Raw genomic sequence first — 17,085 nt, 5'->3', positions numbered from 1 at the left:
CCCCCCCTCCCACCACCATCACAAATGTCGACAAAACCAGATCATAGAGCATTGTCGACATGTAAAATATACAGACCGGAATTGCCTACTTAAAATAAATGATCTTGTAACTTTATATGAGAACTTCCTACTAATCTTCACAGAAATATACAAAAAAGCAACAAACGAGGAGACAGACAAGAATCCATTGATAAATGGTGACATTCTAAATAGTATAACTGTAAAAGAAAATCTATGGAAAAGATTAAAAAGTCACCCAGTAACACTCAACTACAAAGATTATATAAAATCACAAGAAATCAACTGAAAAAAAATTCGTAGGGCAAAAGGACACTACTACTTCCAAAAATTTAAAGAATATAATCACAATATGAAGCAAACATGGGCTACACTCAACAAATTACTCACTCGAAAAAAGAAAACTTCAGCACAAAATTTATTGCAAAAAGCTTCGGTCAGGATGTAAACCAAGAGGAACTAGCAGACTCATTCAACCATGCATCCACAAACAATATTCTTCTTCTTCTTCTTCTCTTTCTTCTAAGACGGGTTGTGTCTTCTCTTGAGCAGGATCTTCCAGTCTTCTCTATTCATTGCTGTTCGAAAAAGTTCCTTATATGTTCTGCATCCCGAGATGTTCTTTATTAATTTCAGCCAGTTAATTCTTGGTCTTCTAGGTCTTCTTTTTTCAGTTGGAAAAGTATTGATTAGGACGTTAGGAAGTCTGTCTGCATCCGTGCGTACAGTGTGTCCAAACCATCTCAGTTGTTGTTTTCTAATTTTTTCTATTATTGTCTTTTTATACAATAGTTCTTGTCTGACTGTGATATTTTTTCTTTTCTATCCAACTTGTTATATTTGTTTTTCTTAAGCATTTCATTTCAAATGCCAGCAGTTTTTTCTCCTCTCTTTTTTTGACTGTCCAGGCTTCTGCTCCATAGATGACTGTTGGTATAATTATTGCTTCATATAATTTGATTTTGGCTTGTTTCGATATCTTGTTTGTTTTCCAGATTTTCTGTAATTTTCCCATGGTGGTCCATCCTATCGCTATTCTGTGTTTGATTGTTTTGAGTTCATCTATTGTTTCTGTTAGTTTTGATCCAAGGTATATGAAGTTGTCTACTTGTTCTATTTGTTCTCCGTTTAGGGTGGCTGAGATGGTAGTTCTGTTCCTCCCTATTTTCATCACTTTTGTCTTTTGTATATTTATTGTCATGTCATATGTTTTACAGGTTTCGTTTAGTTTGTTGATCAACTTTTGTAGTTCATTTGGAGTTCTTGCAAGAAGGACGAGATCATCTGCGTATTTGATATTATTTATGTTTAAACAAAAATTATTACACAAAATAAACAATATTACACAACTCAAAAAGGGATAACCTACCAACGATAAACAAAAATTACCAACACAAAGTGAACAGAAAACTGTACATTTTCCGCCTGTAACAAAACAGGAACTGAAGGAAGCACTCTTGCAACTAAAACCAAAGTCACTCCAGGAATAGACAAAATAAGACTCATAGACCTTTTAAAACACTTTGAACAAATAAATCCAATACTTTTGAGACTCGTGAACATAATATTCGACACACTAGCAGTATTCCGCAACAACTAAAATCTACGATAATTACGCCAATTTATAAACTTGGTAAAAGAAATGATACAAAGAACTACAGACCAATAGCTAAACTACCTGTCATTTCAAAAATTCTAGAAAAAATAGCACACACATACCAGACTACAGAACTATTTACAGAAGTAAAACATTATTTCACAAAACCAATATGGCTTTCAGAAAACAAAAAGCACTATCACTTAATTAGAAGACATCGCCGACGCCATAAACAAAGCCCTCGATAAAAACAAGTACATTGTTCTTATAGCAGTACGTTGTACTGCTTGACTTAACCAAAGCTTTTGATACACTTGAACATGACATACTACTGACTAAACTATACTCAATCGGAATAAGAGAAACATTGCATACCTGGTTCAGGAACTATCTCCTAAATAGAACACAAGTAACAAAAATAGGCACAGGCACATGTTACAGCTGGGGTATACAATTAAAACAAGGTGTCCCACAAGGCGCCATATTATCTCTTACACTATTCAACATATACATTAAAAATGTTCATAGCCTGGGCACACGAAGTCAAAGATTTCAGTAGGCAGATGACACCGAATTGTAATTTAAAGTAATTAACACAGATATCAACATGGCTCTCGCCAAATCACAACAAGACTTAAATGAAATCACAACATACTTCTACCAAAACTCAATTGTAATCAACGGCACCAAGACACAGATGTTAATAATACATAATCTGAGAATCTTGCTCCCCGCACCACTATCCTACACTGTCACACATACCACTGCATTAACAACAAAAATACCTGCCAATGACCCGAAATGAAACCCGTAACGCATGCAAAATACCTTGGCCTTTACATAGATTGCCACCTTAAATGGACAAAACATGTAGATTACCTACACACGAAACTCCGCATCACCGCAGCAAAACTCTTCCAACTAAAACACATGATTCCATCTAACATAAAAAAACTCCTACACCACGGTATCTGTGAATCTCTAATCAGGTATGGTATAACGGTCTACGCAAAGACATCAAACAGCCACCTAACAAAATTAGAAATATTACATGGAAAATCGTGTCGACAGTGATTTGGAGATCTTATCACAACAGCCAATATCCGAAACGCTTATGGCGACACACAGAATCCTGAGCATTAAAAATCTGAAACACTTCATAATGTTACTAAGGAATTACTTCAACATCGCCTATTGTAACAACAGAGACACATATCGTATAACACGACCCACAAAAACTCTTTACATCCCTAGACCATTCAACAACTCATACGGTTCTTTTGTGTGATCGCATCTGATACCCACGCTACTCAACAACCTACCAAGAAATTTAAACCACATAGACATCTACAGAACATTAAAACACGTACTCTAGCAGCTATACCAACACAGGTAATATAGCATAACACGTATGTACACATGACAAATCATACATGCATCCAAAGCATACATTCCATCCATATACAGTACCAAACAACATAAATAGGTAAGGCTAATCCTACTCTCTTTATTATTTATTATTATTACACGACACCTCCAAGGAGTCCAAAGACTCAAAGCTAACCCTAGATTCAAAGTAGTGGGGGGGGGGATTAGCCCACCTCATTCAACTAATCGTCATAATTATAGACTGCAAATTACTGTAATGTATATGTCAATACTATGTATAATAATAAATGTTGATACTGATATGAAAAAAAAGTGTGTATTTATATTTAAAGAAAAAAATATTAAAAAGAAATAAGGTACTTTAAACGGTTTACGGAAAAGTCTCCCCGAACATTTCGCCCCCGGGCACAATTCTCCCCCTGTAGATAATGAGTATGTTACAAAAATGTAAAGACAGTCAACTCTCGATAACTCGAATTTTTATTGAAGTTCCAGCCCCTTTAGTGGAGATTCAATATTAAACTCTCTCGATTACTCGAACCGAACTTCCGATAACTCTAACTTTTCCGAACAAATTTTCAAAATTACATTCGTGTACAAATTGTCATGTAGCTTTTAAACTAATTTCTCCCCTTTTGTATGTCTTCGGAGTTCTCTTTCCATTGTGAAAGTATTAACCGGAACTGTTAATCCTTTCACAATGGAAAGAATACGTACTCGACCACGAGGGCGATAGTCACGTGGTTAGAGATGGACATGTGTGTGTGTGTGGGGGGGGGGGGGGAACAGTGGACAACGCGCGTTTGCTATATTCGCCGCCTCATTATTAGCGGTGCATCGCGTGAACAAGCTGATCGTCGCAAGCAGTGCAATATCTACATATTATTTTTGCATCTTGACTGATTAATCCTGTGTGTACAATGGCAAAAAGTATTCGGTCAATAACAGGGCAAAAGAAAATTGGTAGATGATGACAACCACATTTACGTGTTTTCAAAGAGAACTGTAGATGAACAACATGGAATCTGGGTTTGTGAGAAAAACGTTCCACCTACAAAGGGCGTGTTTGGATAGAGGGTTTGGAAGGCCCATTTGTGAAAGTCGTAACTAAACACAACCATGCAGCTCAAGCTGCAAGGTCGGAAGCATTGCAATTGATTGGTCAAATACGGCAACATGGTAAAAGAAACCATGTTGCCACCAACGAACGGCCACAGCAAATTATTGCACCAGTAATTGCAGAGGCCCATGCCAATGTCACGGCATTACTTCCTAAAAAGGATTCGCTTACACGAACCATTCGTCATGTTCGATGCAACAGTGGTAATCCTGCTTTACCGAGCAATCTCCAGGACCTAGTAATTCCACAAAGTTATCAAGAAATTATTATCGATGGCAATGTACAACAGTTTCTGATGTACAATTCACAGGACAAACTGCTCCCGTGTCGCATGGTTATTTTTTTCACTAGTAACAAACTTCAGTTATTAGCACGTAGCCAGGAGTGGTTTTCTGATGCAACTTTCAGCACAGTACCCGTCATTTCCAGCAGCTTTATACAATTCATGTGGTTCGATTCAATGCAGTTATTCCAGTGGTCTACGTGCTTCAGCCAAACAAAACTCTTGCCACATACATCAAGTTGCTTCAAGAAGTTAAAAATCTACAACCGGGTCTCCAACCCCAGCGACTTATGACAGATTTCGAACAAAGTGCCATGCATGCCTTCCAATAAGAATTTCCTGGTATTGTAAATACCGTTTTTTTTTTTTTTTCATCTTTCCCAAACCGTTTGGCGAAAGGTACAGAATGGAGGTTTTAAAGCCCGATACGAACAAGACCATGAATTTGCTCTTTGGATTCGAATGATTCCGGCATTGGCATTTATTCCTCCTGCTAACGTTATTCAAGCATTTGAAGATTTAGTTGAAGCTCATGACTTCCCCATTGAAGCTATGGTGATTGCAAACTACTTTGAAGATACATATATTGGAAGAAGAAGACAACGGAGAAGCCGGCAATTACTCATTTTTGCCATCGAATTGTGGAATGTTTACATACGAACACTGAATGATCCGCAACGTACCAACAACGGCGTGGAGGGGTGGCACAGAGAATTTCAGGAAACTACTGCTACTTTATTCCCAACTATTTACTGATTCATTGATTCTTTAAAGAAACAACAAGAGCTGCACAATGACCTCAAAAAAGGTTCAAACCGGTCTGGGTAGTGACCTCTCATAAAGTAAGGCAGTATTACATCTCCTAGGAGCTGTGTTTTACATTATGAAAAAATATCAAGGATAGTGAGGGAGCTTGCTCCACCTTTGCTTCGAGTTGCCTTGGTGTTGTACTATCAGGTGTTCACTTACGCTTGGATTCGCCGATAGTTCTTCGGCATGATACTCTTAGATCGTAGTTTTCGATCTCAGAGTTTCGCATGCTGGCTGTAAAATAATAAGGGATTTTTATCTCCTTAATTTAATTAACTTTGCCAGAAAAAATAGCCATTTGGCCTTTTAAATGTAGTGTCTGTTCACAAAATATTAATTATATTCTACGTTTTGATTGATTTTAGACATTTCGCATTTTCAGCAGTTAGGTATCTGTTCTTGGATTTACAGTCCAACAATATTGCACGGTCAGTGACAGAGCATTTTGCCAATCTGTCATTGAAAATGTGCTGGTTAAGGTATTGAATAAGCTGCGTTGTTTCTACATTTAATGTTTCTCTTTGCTTTTCAGGGATTTTGGAGCTTTTAATCTTTCTACATTCAACATTGATTTTATTATCTGAACAAAGATTGATTTTATTATCTGAACAATATACAAGTCCAATTGACTTGTATATTGTCTCTATATTTTTGAACTGAAAGTCATATTTTTTGAAATATGACTTTCAGTTAAAAAAAAAGTCATATTTTTTGAAATATTCATATTTCATATCTCTGTTATATTTTTTGTACTTTCAAAAAATATGACGTCCGCACGGTTAGCCTAGTGGCTGTGCGCTTCGCAACCACATGCCTGGGGAAGGAGTGTCCTAGGTTCGATTCCCGTCGGTGACGTGAGGTGCTGAAGGATCTTCCTCAGCCATTGCCAAGTTAGCCGGTCTTGGGCGTGGACAGCAGGGTTTTACTCAGTTTATCCTGGGATTTTTCATCATCCAAAGCAGACAATCCGGCCTTGAGAACTCAACAATACAAGGTATAGGCTACACCGAGGCGTAGGGCAATCTTTTCCTGAAACGGTTTGAGGTACGATGATTAATAAACCTTCGACACGCAAGGTAAAGGAGGGTATAAAGAAGATGAGATGAGATGAGAAAAAATATGACAGAGATATGCAGCCCTGCGTATAACTATATCATGAGACATATTAAGATATTATACGAAACTTTACTTTCAATAGTTAAATCTTTAAAGTTCGATAACTGGTAATTAATATAATATCATGCGTAATATTAGATCGATGCAGATTGCTCCAGACCAGAATGAGAACAAACTTTCTTATTATGAATATTGTATTTTATATAAAACTTTAAAAGCATTTTAAAATATTTTAGATTTCTAAGAAATCTAAATTCTTTTGAAGTCTGCACATTTTGATTTATTATGAATTATGGATCTTTGACGACTGCATATGTTGGTCCATTATTAAAACATCTAATATTGTTTAATTTAATCATGTTCAGAGAAGACATTTTCCTCGCCTTCTTCATCTACTTTTGGGGCATACCGTTGCAGTGTTTCCTGAAATACTGTGTATATTCTTTAAACTATTAAAACTATATCATATATTTAATAAAAAGAAAATTAGAATAAATACAGTACTTATCAATAATTTTGATTATATTATCACTGATAAGTGATTTCTAATTCGCTTAAAAATAAATATAAAATAAAGCAAACCCATTAATAATGATGCAAAGATAGGTAGAGTAATTAGGAATTCTGCTGATATGCGGAAGGCTGGAACTGTGGGAATGGGAAAATGGGTGTCAGTTCATTGTCAGTAAATATAAAGTCATTCACTTCGGCGTGATTAGATATCCAATGGCGTATTATATTGGTGGAATTATGCTTGAAGAAACTGATGAGGCTACGGATCTTGGAGTGTCAGTAGATACGAAGTTGAAGTTCAGGGGCCAAGTAGCAAAGATTGCAAATACAACTCAAAAGATAATTGAAACGCTGAAACGAACGTTCACATGGGAAGATAAGGATGTCATTTTGCCTCTGTTACAAGACCTTGATAAGACCTCAATTGGACTGTTGTGCGCAGGTCCGGTCTCCTGGTTTCCGTTGTGATTCTGATATATTGGAGAAAGTACAAAGCAGAGGGTTAAAATGATATCAGGATTGTGGAATACTGATTATGAAAACAGACTGATAATTTGTAGACTGCAGACACTAGCAAACAGGAGGAAGAGGGGAAGGAGATATGATTGAGATTTACAAACTTCTGAAAGGGTCATACAGGATTTCAATTGATGGAATTTTTCAATTTATGAAGGATGAGGAAAGGACGAAAGGACATCCTTGGAAGCTGAGAATGAATGCCGCTAAGAAGCGGGTGAAGGCTACATTTTTCTCTCAGAGGGTGGTGGTGGTGGTTGGAACGGATTGCCTTTGAATGTTGTGAGTGCAAGCAGTGTGAATGAATTCATGAATAAATATGATAGCTGGTGTGTGTGTGTGTGTGTAGTTTGTGTTCTCCCTCGGTGAGTCTCTGATTCCCTAGAGGTCTCTCGTAATAATAATAATAATAATAATAATAATAATAATAATAATAACATTAAATTGTCTCCTTTCTCTAGATACAGGAATAAAAGAAAAACTCATAGATGTCTGAACTCTACTAACAGTTGTCGAAAATTCACTCACAGTATGCTAATCTATACAATTTCCATAAAATTGTCTCCTTTCTCTAGATAGGAATAAAAGCAAAACACATTGATGTCTGAATTCTATTAACAGTTTTCGAAAATTCACTCACAGTATGCCAATCTATACAATTTCCATAAAATTGTCTCTTTTCTCTAGATACAGGAATAAAAGAAAAACACATTGATGTCTGAAATCTACTAACAGTTTTCGAAAATTCACTCACAGTATGCCAATCTATAAAATTTACATTAAATTGTCTCCTTTCTCTAGATACAGGAATAAAAGAAAAACTCATTGATATCTGAACTCTAATAACAGTTTTCGAAAATTCAATCACAGTATGCTAATCTATACAATTTCCATAAAATGGTCTCCTTTCTCTAGGAATACTGGAATAAAAGAAAAACTCATTGATGTCTGAAATCTACTAACAATTTTCGAAAATTCACTCACAGTATGCCAATCTATGCAATTTCCATAAAAGTGTCTCCTTTCTCTAGATAGGAATAAAAGAAACACTCATTGATGTCTGAATTCTATGAACAGTCTTTGAAAATTCACTCACAGTATGCCAATTTATAAAATTTACATTAAATTGTCTCCTTTCTCTAGATACAGGAATAAAAGAAAAACTCATTGATGTCTGAAATCTACTAACAGTTTTCGAAAATTCACTCACAGTATGCCAATCTATAAAATTTACATTAAATTGTCTCCTTTCTCTAGATACAGGAATAAAAGAAAAACTCATTGATATCTGAACTCTAATAACAGTTTTCGAAAATTCAATCACAGTATGCTAATCTATACAATTTCCATAAAATGGTCTCCTTTCTCTAGGAATACTGGAATAAAAGAAAAACTCATTGATGTCTGAAATCTACTAACAATTTTCGAAAATTCACTCACAGTATGCCAATCTATGCAATTTCCATAAAATTGTCTCCTTTCTCTAGATAGGAATAAAAGAAACACTCATTGATGTCTGAATTCTATGAACAGTCTTTGAAAATTCACTCACAGTATGCCAATTTATAAAATTTACATTAAATTGTCTCCTTTCTCTAGATACAGGAATAAAAGAAAAACTCATTGATGTCTGAACTCTACTAACAGTTGTCGAATATTCACTCACAGTATGCTAATCTATACAATTTCCATAAAATTGTCTCCTTTCTCTAGATAGGAATAAAAGAAAAACTCATTGATGTCTGAACTCTACTAACAGTTTTCGAAAAATCACTCACAGTATGCCAATCTATGCAATTTCCATAAAATTGTCTCCTTTCTCTAGATAGGAATAAAAGAAAAACTCATTGATGTCAGAAATCTCCTAACAGTTTTCGAAAATTCACTCACAGTATGCCAATCTATAAAATTTCCATTAAATTGTCTCCTTTCTCCAGATACAGGAATAAAAGAAACACTCATTGATGTCTGAACTCTACTAACAGTTTTCGAAAATTCACTCACAGTATGCCAATCTATAAAATTTACATTAAATTGTCTCCTTTCTCTAGATACAGGAATAAAAGAAAAACTCATTGATGTCTGAACTCTACTAACAGTTTTCAAAAATTCGCTCACAGTATGCAAATCTATACAATTTCCATAAAATTGTCTCCTTTTACTCTAGATAGGAATAAAAGAAAAAATCATTGATGTCTGAACTCTACTAACAGTTTTCGAAAATTCACTCAGAGTATGACAATCTATAAAATTTCCATTAAATTGTCTTCTTTCTTTAGATACAGGAATAAAAGAAAAACTCATTGATGTCTGAACTCTACTAAGAGTTTTCGAAAATTCACTCACATTATGCCAATCTATGCAATTTCCATAAAATTGTCTCCTTTCATATAAAAGGAATAAAAGAATAAAAGGATAGGAATAAAAGAAAAACTCATTGATGTCTGAAATCTCCTAACAGTTTTCGAAAATTCACTCACATTATGCCAATCTATACAATTTCCATAAAATTGTCTCCTTTCTCTAGATAGGAATAAAAGAACAACTCATTCATGTCTGAACTCTGCGAACCATTTTCGAAAAATCACTCACAGTATGCCAATCTATAAAATTTAATTAAATTGTCTCCTTTCTCTTGATACAGGAATAAAAGAAAAATTCATTGATGTCTGAACTCTACGAACAGTTTTCGAAAATTCACTCACAGTATGCCAATCTATAAAATTTACATTAAATTGTCTCCTTTCTCCAGATACAGGAATAAAAGAAACACTCATTGATGTCTGAACTCTACTAACAGTTTTCGAAAATTCACTCACAGTATGCCAATCTAAAAAGTTACATTAAATTGTCTCCTTTCTCCAGATACAGGAATAAAAGAAACACTCATTGATGTCTGAACTCTACTAACAGTTTTCGAAAATTCACTAATGTGTGCCAATCTATAAAAATTCCATTAAATTGTCTCCTTTCTCTAGATACAGGAATAAAAGAAAAACTCATTGATGTCTGAACTCTACGAACAGTTTTCAAACATTCACTCACAGTATGCCAATCTAAAAAATTTCCATTAAATTGTCTCCTTTCTCCAGATACAGGAATAAAAGAAACACTCATTGATGTCTGAACTCTACTAACAGTTTTCGAAAATTCACTCACAGTATGCCAATCTATAAAATTTACATTAAATTGTCTCCTTTCTCCAGATACAGGAATAAAAGAAAAACTCATTGATGTCTGAACTCTACTAACCGTTTTCGAAAATTCGCTTACAGTATGCAAATCTATATAATTTCCATAAAATTGTCTCCTTTTACTCTAGATAGAAATAAAAGAAAAAATCATTGATGTCTGAACTCTACTAACAGTTTTCGAAAATTCACTCAGAGTATGCCAATCTATAAAATTTCCATTAAATTGTCTCCTTTCTTTAGATACAGGAATAAAAGAAACACTCATTGATGTCTGAACTCTACTAACAGTTTTCGAAAATTCACTAACAGTATGCAATCTATACAATTTCCATAAAATTGTCTCCTTTCTCTAAATAGGAATAAAAGAAAAACTCATTGATGACTGAACTCTACTAACAGTTTTCGAAAATTCACTCACAGTATGCCAACTATACAATTTCCATAAAATTGTCTCCTTTCTGTAGATACAGGAATAAAAGAAAAACTCATTGATGACTGAACTCTACTAACAGTTTTCGAAAATTCACTCAAAGTATGCCAACTATACAATTTCCATAAAATTGTCTCCTTTCTGTAGATACAGGAATAAAAGAAACACTCATTGATGTCTGAACTCTACTAACAGTTTTCGAAAATTCACTCACAGTATGCCAATCTATAAAATTTACATTAAATTGTCTCCTTTCTCCAGATACAGGAATAAAAGAAAAACTCATTGATGTCTGAACTCTACTAACAGTTTTCGAAAATTCACTCACAGTATGCCAATCTATAAAATTTACATTAAATTGTCTCCTTTCTCCAGATACAGGAATAAAAGAAAAACTCATTGATGTCTGAACTCTACTAACCGTTTTCGAAAATTCGCTTACAGTATGCAAATCTATATAATTTCCATAAAATTGTCTCCTTTTACTCTAGATAGAAATAAAAGAAAAAATCATTGATGTCTGAACTCTACTAACAGTTTTCGAAAATTCACTCAGAGTATGCCAATCTATAAAATTTCCATTAAATTGTCTCCTTTCTTTAGATACAGGAATAAAAGAAACACTCATTGATGTCTGAACTCTACTAACAGTTTTCGAAAATTCACTAACAGTATGCAATCTATACAATTTCCATAAAATTGTCTCCTTTCTCTAAATAGGAATAAAAGAAAAACTCATTGATGTCTGAACTCTACTAAGAGTTTTCGAAAATTCACTCACATTATGCCAATCTATGCAATTTCCATAAAATTGTCTCCTTTCTCTAGATAGGATAAAAGAAAAACTCATTGATGACTGAACTCTACTAACAGTTTTCGAAAATTCACTCACAGTATGCCAACTATACAATTTCCATAAAATTGTCTCCTTTCTGTAGATACAGGAATAAAAGAAAAACTCATTGATGACTGAACTCTACTAACAGTTTACGAAAATTCACTCAAAGTATGCCAACTATACAATTTCCATAAAATTGTCTCCTTTCTGTAGATACAGGAATAAAAGAAAAACTCATTGATGTCTGAAATCTCCTAACAGTTTTCGAAAATTCACACACAGTATGCCAATCTATAAAATTTCCATTGAATTGTCTCCTTTCTCTAGATACAGGAATAAAAGAAAAATTCATTGATGTCTGAACTCTACGAACAGTTTTCGAAAATTCACTAACAGTATGCCAATCTATACAATTTCCATAAAATTGTCTCCTTTCCCTAAATAGGAATAAATGAAAAACTCATTGATGTCTGAACTCTACTAACAGTTTTCGAAAATTCACTCACAGTATGCCAACTATACAATTTCCATAAAATTGTCTCCTTTCTCTAGATAGGAATAAAAGCAAAACACATTGATGTCTGAATTCTATTAACAGTTTTCGAAAATACACTCACATTATGCCAACTATACAATTTCCATAAAATTGTCTCCTTTCTGTAGATACAGGAATAAAAGAAAAACTCATTGATGACTGAACTCTACTAACAGTTTTCGAAAATTCACTCACAGTATGCCAACTATACAATTTCCATAAAATTGTCTCCTTTCTGTAGATACAGGAATAAAAGAAAAACTCATTGATGTCTGAAATCTCCTAACAGTTTTCGAAAATTCACACACAGTATGCCAATCTATAAAATTTCCATTGAATTGTCTCCTTTCTCTAGATACAGGAATAAAAGAAAAATTCATTGATGTCTGAACTCTACGAACAGTTTTCGAAAATTCACTAACAGTATGCCAATCTATACAATTTCCATAAAATTGTCTCCTTTCTCTAAATAGGAATAAACGAACAACTCATTCATGTCTGAACTCTGCGAACCATTTTCGAAAAATCACTCACAGTATGCCAATCTATAAAATTTCATTAAATTGTCTCCTTTCTCTAGATACAGGAATAAAAGAAAAATTCATTGATGTCTGAACTCTACGAACAGTTTTCGAAAATTCACTCATAGTATGCCAATCTCTACAATTTCCATAAAATTGTCTACTTTCTCTGGATATAACAAATTTACAACAATATGGTGAACATCCAATATGCCAATTCCAGCCGAGAATCGTCATTTCATTTACATGAGTATTTAACAACTTTGTTATTACCTTCACCGCTTTCGTTTCTATAGATTTTATCAATATGTACAATTCTGAATGCCAAGGCTTACTGTTTACAAACTATCCAAGGGGACGTTCTTTTCTCTTCTACATTGCAGAAAATTTCTACGCCTATGGTCTCTCTTTCTCTCTCTGGACGAAAAACCAATAAATAAACCGCTAAGTTAGCTATATAAAAATGCCATTGATTAAGAAGTAGTCTTTGAAAGGTGAATTTTTTTTAATTTAAATCCTAGCACTAAAGGTTAAAAATTTAAGTTTTATCTTATATTCGAACAATATCACTATACGAAACCATCCGCAACCAGGAATTCTTATAATGATATACTGTGACTTACTCGCCACAGAACATTGAGTATTTCTCAAGCTTCTTAAATCGCGACTAATAAAGAGCTTTAAAAATTAGACTCTTTTCTAATACTTGAACAAATCATGAAAGTTTTATTAATAATTTTGTTAATTAATCGCACCTTTCAACTTAGCAGAATGCAATTAAAAATAAAAATGAAACAGCGAACTTTTGAGAATGACAAAATAAGAACAGCGAACAGAACGATAACTGGTAGATCACTTTGGGAAAAGAATATGTTAAAATATGATTGATAGCTGCTCTTTTTGCCTTTATATGATTGCAACCTGCAATTAGTTTGGTTTAAAAATGTATTTGAAAGCCATGCTAGACACAGGATATTCTGCAGTCATGTTGCAGTTTTCCTTTAGTACGGAATGCATATCATTATCAAATTCTTTTCATTAAAGCAGTAAAAGTAACTAACCAAAGCAAGCAGGATACATTACTTAAAATAATTCTTACTGAAGTGGTTTTGAAAAGTATTTTCCCAACTCTTACATGAATGATAAAAACAAATCAAAAATATTCAGATAAATTCGATTGATAATAATTAGTTCTGTGTTTTACTTCAAATAATTATGCAACTTATCCTAAGCGAATGCATCGCAACGTTCCTAAAGAAAATGCTAATACAAGTTGGTAAAAATAGTACAAGATGGATTACAGAAGTTTTTTTTATATCTTAAAAAAAAAGAAATAATTAAAGATAAATGATTTCAAACCACACATTGATTAAGATTAATGTTTTCTTCTAAATTTATTCGATGAAAATATTCATGCAGTTAATATTTTGCGAATTTACACAAGTGCTCTGTCTTGTTAGAGATCACCTTTCTAACCGTTTGAAACTTGGGGTGGGAGGGGGGGGGGAGAAGAGAAAAAGAAATATAGAGCCATTTTGCAGCCTTATATCTCAGTAATATAAAATTCTCAAATATTTCCAAAACAATACTTGAATTCTGCTCGACATTGCGAACATTATTCATTTTGTCATCTAAACTCTGTTTGCTTAAACAATAATACTCAGTTTAAGAACGATAAACTAAAGCACCTAATTAGGATACGCTGTAAATTGTAATCTTTATCATTACAAAATCATTTTGATTCTGCACTCACCTGATGAAATTACTGATAGTGTTTCTGTATCTTTCAGTATAGTTGCTGTTTCTGGAACTGCTGTAGATGTTGGTATAGTCGTCGATTTAGTAATGATGCTACTCAATTCGTCTGGAATTGTTGATGATGTTGATGTGGTCGTTGTCGTTCTTTCTGAACCTGCTAAAGCTATTGGTGCAATCATCCATTCAGGAACGGCGCTAATCGATATGTCTGGAATTGTTGATGATGATGTTGGTCTGGTCGTTGTCGTTCTTTCAGGAACTGCTAAAGTTGTTGGTATAGTCGTCAATTCAGGAACGGTGCTACTCGATATGTCTGGAATTGTTGATGTGTTCGTTGTCTTTCTTTCTGGAACTGCTAAAGTTGTTGGTACAGTCGTCGATTCAGGAACGGCGCTACTCGATATGTCTGGAATTGCTGATGATGTTGATGTGGCCGCTGTCGTTCTTTCTGAAACTGCTAAAGTTGTTGGCACAGTCGTCGATTCAGGAACGGCGCTACTCGATATGTCTGGAATTGCTGATGATGTTGATGTGGCCGCTGTCGTTCTTTCTGAAACTGCTAAAGTTGTTGGCACAGTCATCGATTCAGGAACGGCGCTACTCGATATGTCTGGAATTGTTGATGATGTTGATGTGGTCGTTGTCGTTCTTTCTGGAACTACTGAAGTTGTTGGTACAGTCGTCGATTCAGGAACGGCGCTACTCAATATGTCAGGAATTGTTGATGATGATGTTGGTCTGGTCGTTGTCGTTCTTTCTGGAACTGCTAAAGGTGTTGGTACAGTCGTCGATTCAGGAACGGCGCTACTCGATATGTCTGGAATTGTTGATGTGGTCGTTGTCTTTCTTTCTGGAACTGCTAAAGTTGTTGGTACAGTCGTCGATTCAGGAACGGCGCTACTCGATATGTCTGGAATTGCTGATGATGTTGATGTGGCCGCTGTCTTTCTTTCTGAAACTGCTAAAGTTGTTGGCACAGTCATCGATTCAGGAACGGCGCTACTCGATATGTCTGGAATTGTTGATGATGTTGATGTGGTCGTTGTCGTTCTTTCTGGAACTACTGAAGTTGTTGGTACAGTCGTCGATTCAGGAACAGCGCTACTCAATATGTCTGGAATTGTTGATGATGATGTTGGTCTGGTCGTTGTCGTTCTTTCTGGAACTGCTAAAGGTGTTGGTACAGTCGTCGATTCAGGAACGGCGCTACTCGATATGTCTGGAATTGTTGATGTGGTCGTTGTCTTTCTTTCTGGAACTGATGAAGTTGTTCCTACAACCGTCGATTCAGGAACGGTGCTACTCGATATGTCTGGAATTGTTGATGATGTTGATGTAGTCGTTGTCGTTCTTTCTGGAACTGCTAAAGTTGTTGGTACAGTCGTCAATTCAGGAACGGCGCTACTCGATATGTCTGGAATTGTTGATGTGGTCGTTGTCTTTCTTTCTGGAACTGATGAAGTTGTTCCTACAACCGTCGATTCAGGAACGGTGCTACTCGATATGTCTGGAATTGTTGATGTAGTCGTTGTCGTTCTTTCTGGAACTGCTAAAGTTGTTGGTACAGTCGTCAATTCAGGAACGGCGCTACTCGATATGTCTGGAATTGTTGATGTGGTCGTTGTCTTTCTTTCTGGAACTGATGAAGTTGTTCCTACAACCGTCGATTCAGGAACGGTGCTACTCGATATGTCTGGAATTGTTGATGATGTTGATGTAGTCGTTGTCGTTCTTTCTGGAACTGCTAAAGTTGTTGGTACAGTCGTCGATTCAGGAACGGCGCTACTTGATATGTCTGGAATTGTTGATGATGATGTTGGTCTGGTCGTTGTCGTTCTTTCTGGAACTGCTAAAGTTGTTGGTACAGTCGTCGATTCAGGAACGGCGCTACTCGATATGTCTGGAAGTGTTGATGATGTTGATGTGGTCGTTATTTATGGAACCATTGAGAAAATATGTGAAGTTGTGGGAATAAGGAGATGGTTTCGTAGGAAAAAGAGAAATTCAATAATGCATTGGTTTTAGTTTTATGCTACAAACCCAAATGGGGGCACTTTCTTCATAATTAGATGTTAAAGTTTATGAATATAAAAATATGGAGTTTTTAGAGTATTCCTTTTTGTTTTTGATTATCACAGAACTAATGCTAAATGACTAAATAGTGTTACATTTAACGAAATTATGTTAAAAGTACGTTAAAATTATGTTGCGTTAGAATTACATTTAACGAAATAACGGAAACGAACTGAATTCAATATGAGCAGTGTTATGCACTCGAAACTAATTGAAAACTAATTATTTAAATTTAGAATTGCTTAAGTAAGTGGAGGATTTCTTAGCATTCATGACAGCTTCTAAATCAGTAAGTAATAATAATGTAATAGTAAATTCTCAATATATACTTTGACTATAACATCATAAGTTATTAACGTGAATGAGAGAAAAAT

General features: G+C 34.8%; 1 protein-coding gene across 1 annotated transcript in view; it reads right to left on the bottom strand.

Moving 5' to 3' along the window:
* The window catches only part of LOC150108320 (uncharacterized), a 138,882-nt gene that overhangs the window by 82,027 nt on the left and 39,770 nt on the right, over window positions 1-17,085 (bottom strand). Inside the window, exon 5 of the mRNA XM_090390446.1 lies at window positions 14,634-16,538. Coding sequence (XP_090246572.1) covers window positions 14,634-16,538 — 1,905 coding nt within the window. The remainder of the gene's footprint in view (window positions 1-14,633; window positions 16,539-17,085) is intronic.

This window comes from Typopeltis vanoorti, chromosome 3, assembly GCF_054136105.1.
Source record: "Typopeltis vanoorti isolate ZY-2024b chromosome 3, IOZ_Tvanoo_1.0, whole genome shotgun sequence".
Taxonomy (NCBI): domain Eukaryota; kingdom Metazoa; phylum Arthropoda; class Arachnida; order Uropygi; family Thelyphonidae; genus Typopeltis; species Typopeltis vanoorti.
Note: the sequence above shows the minus strand (reverse complement) of the source record. Positions and strands in the feature narration are given on the sequence as shown.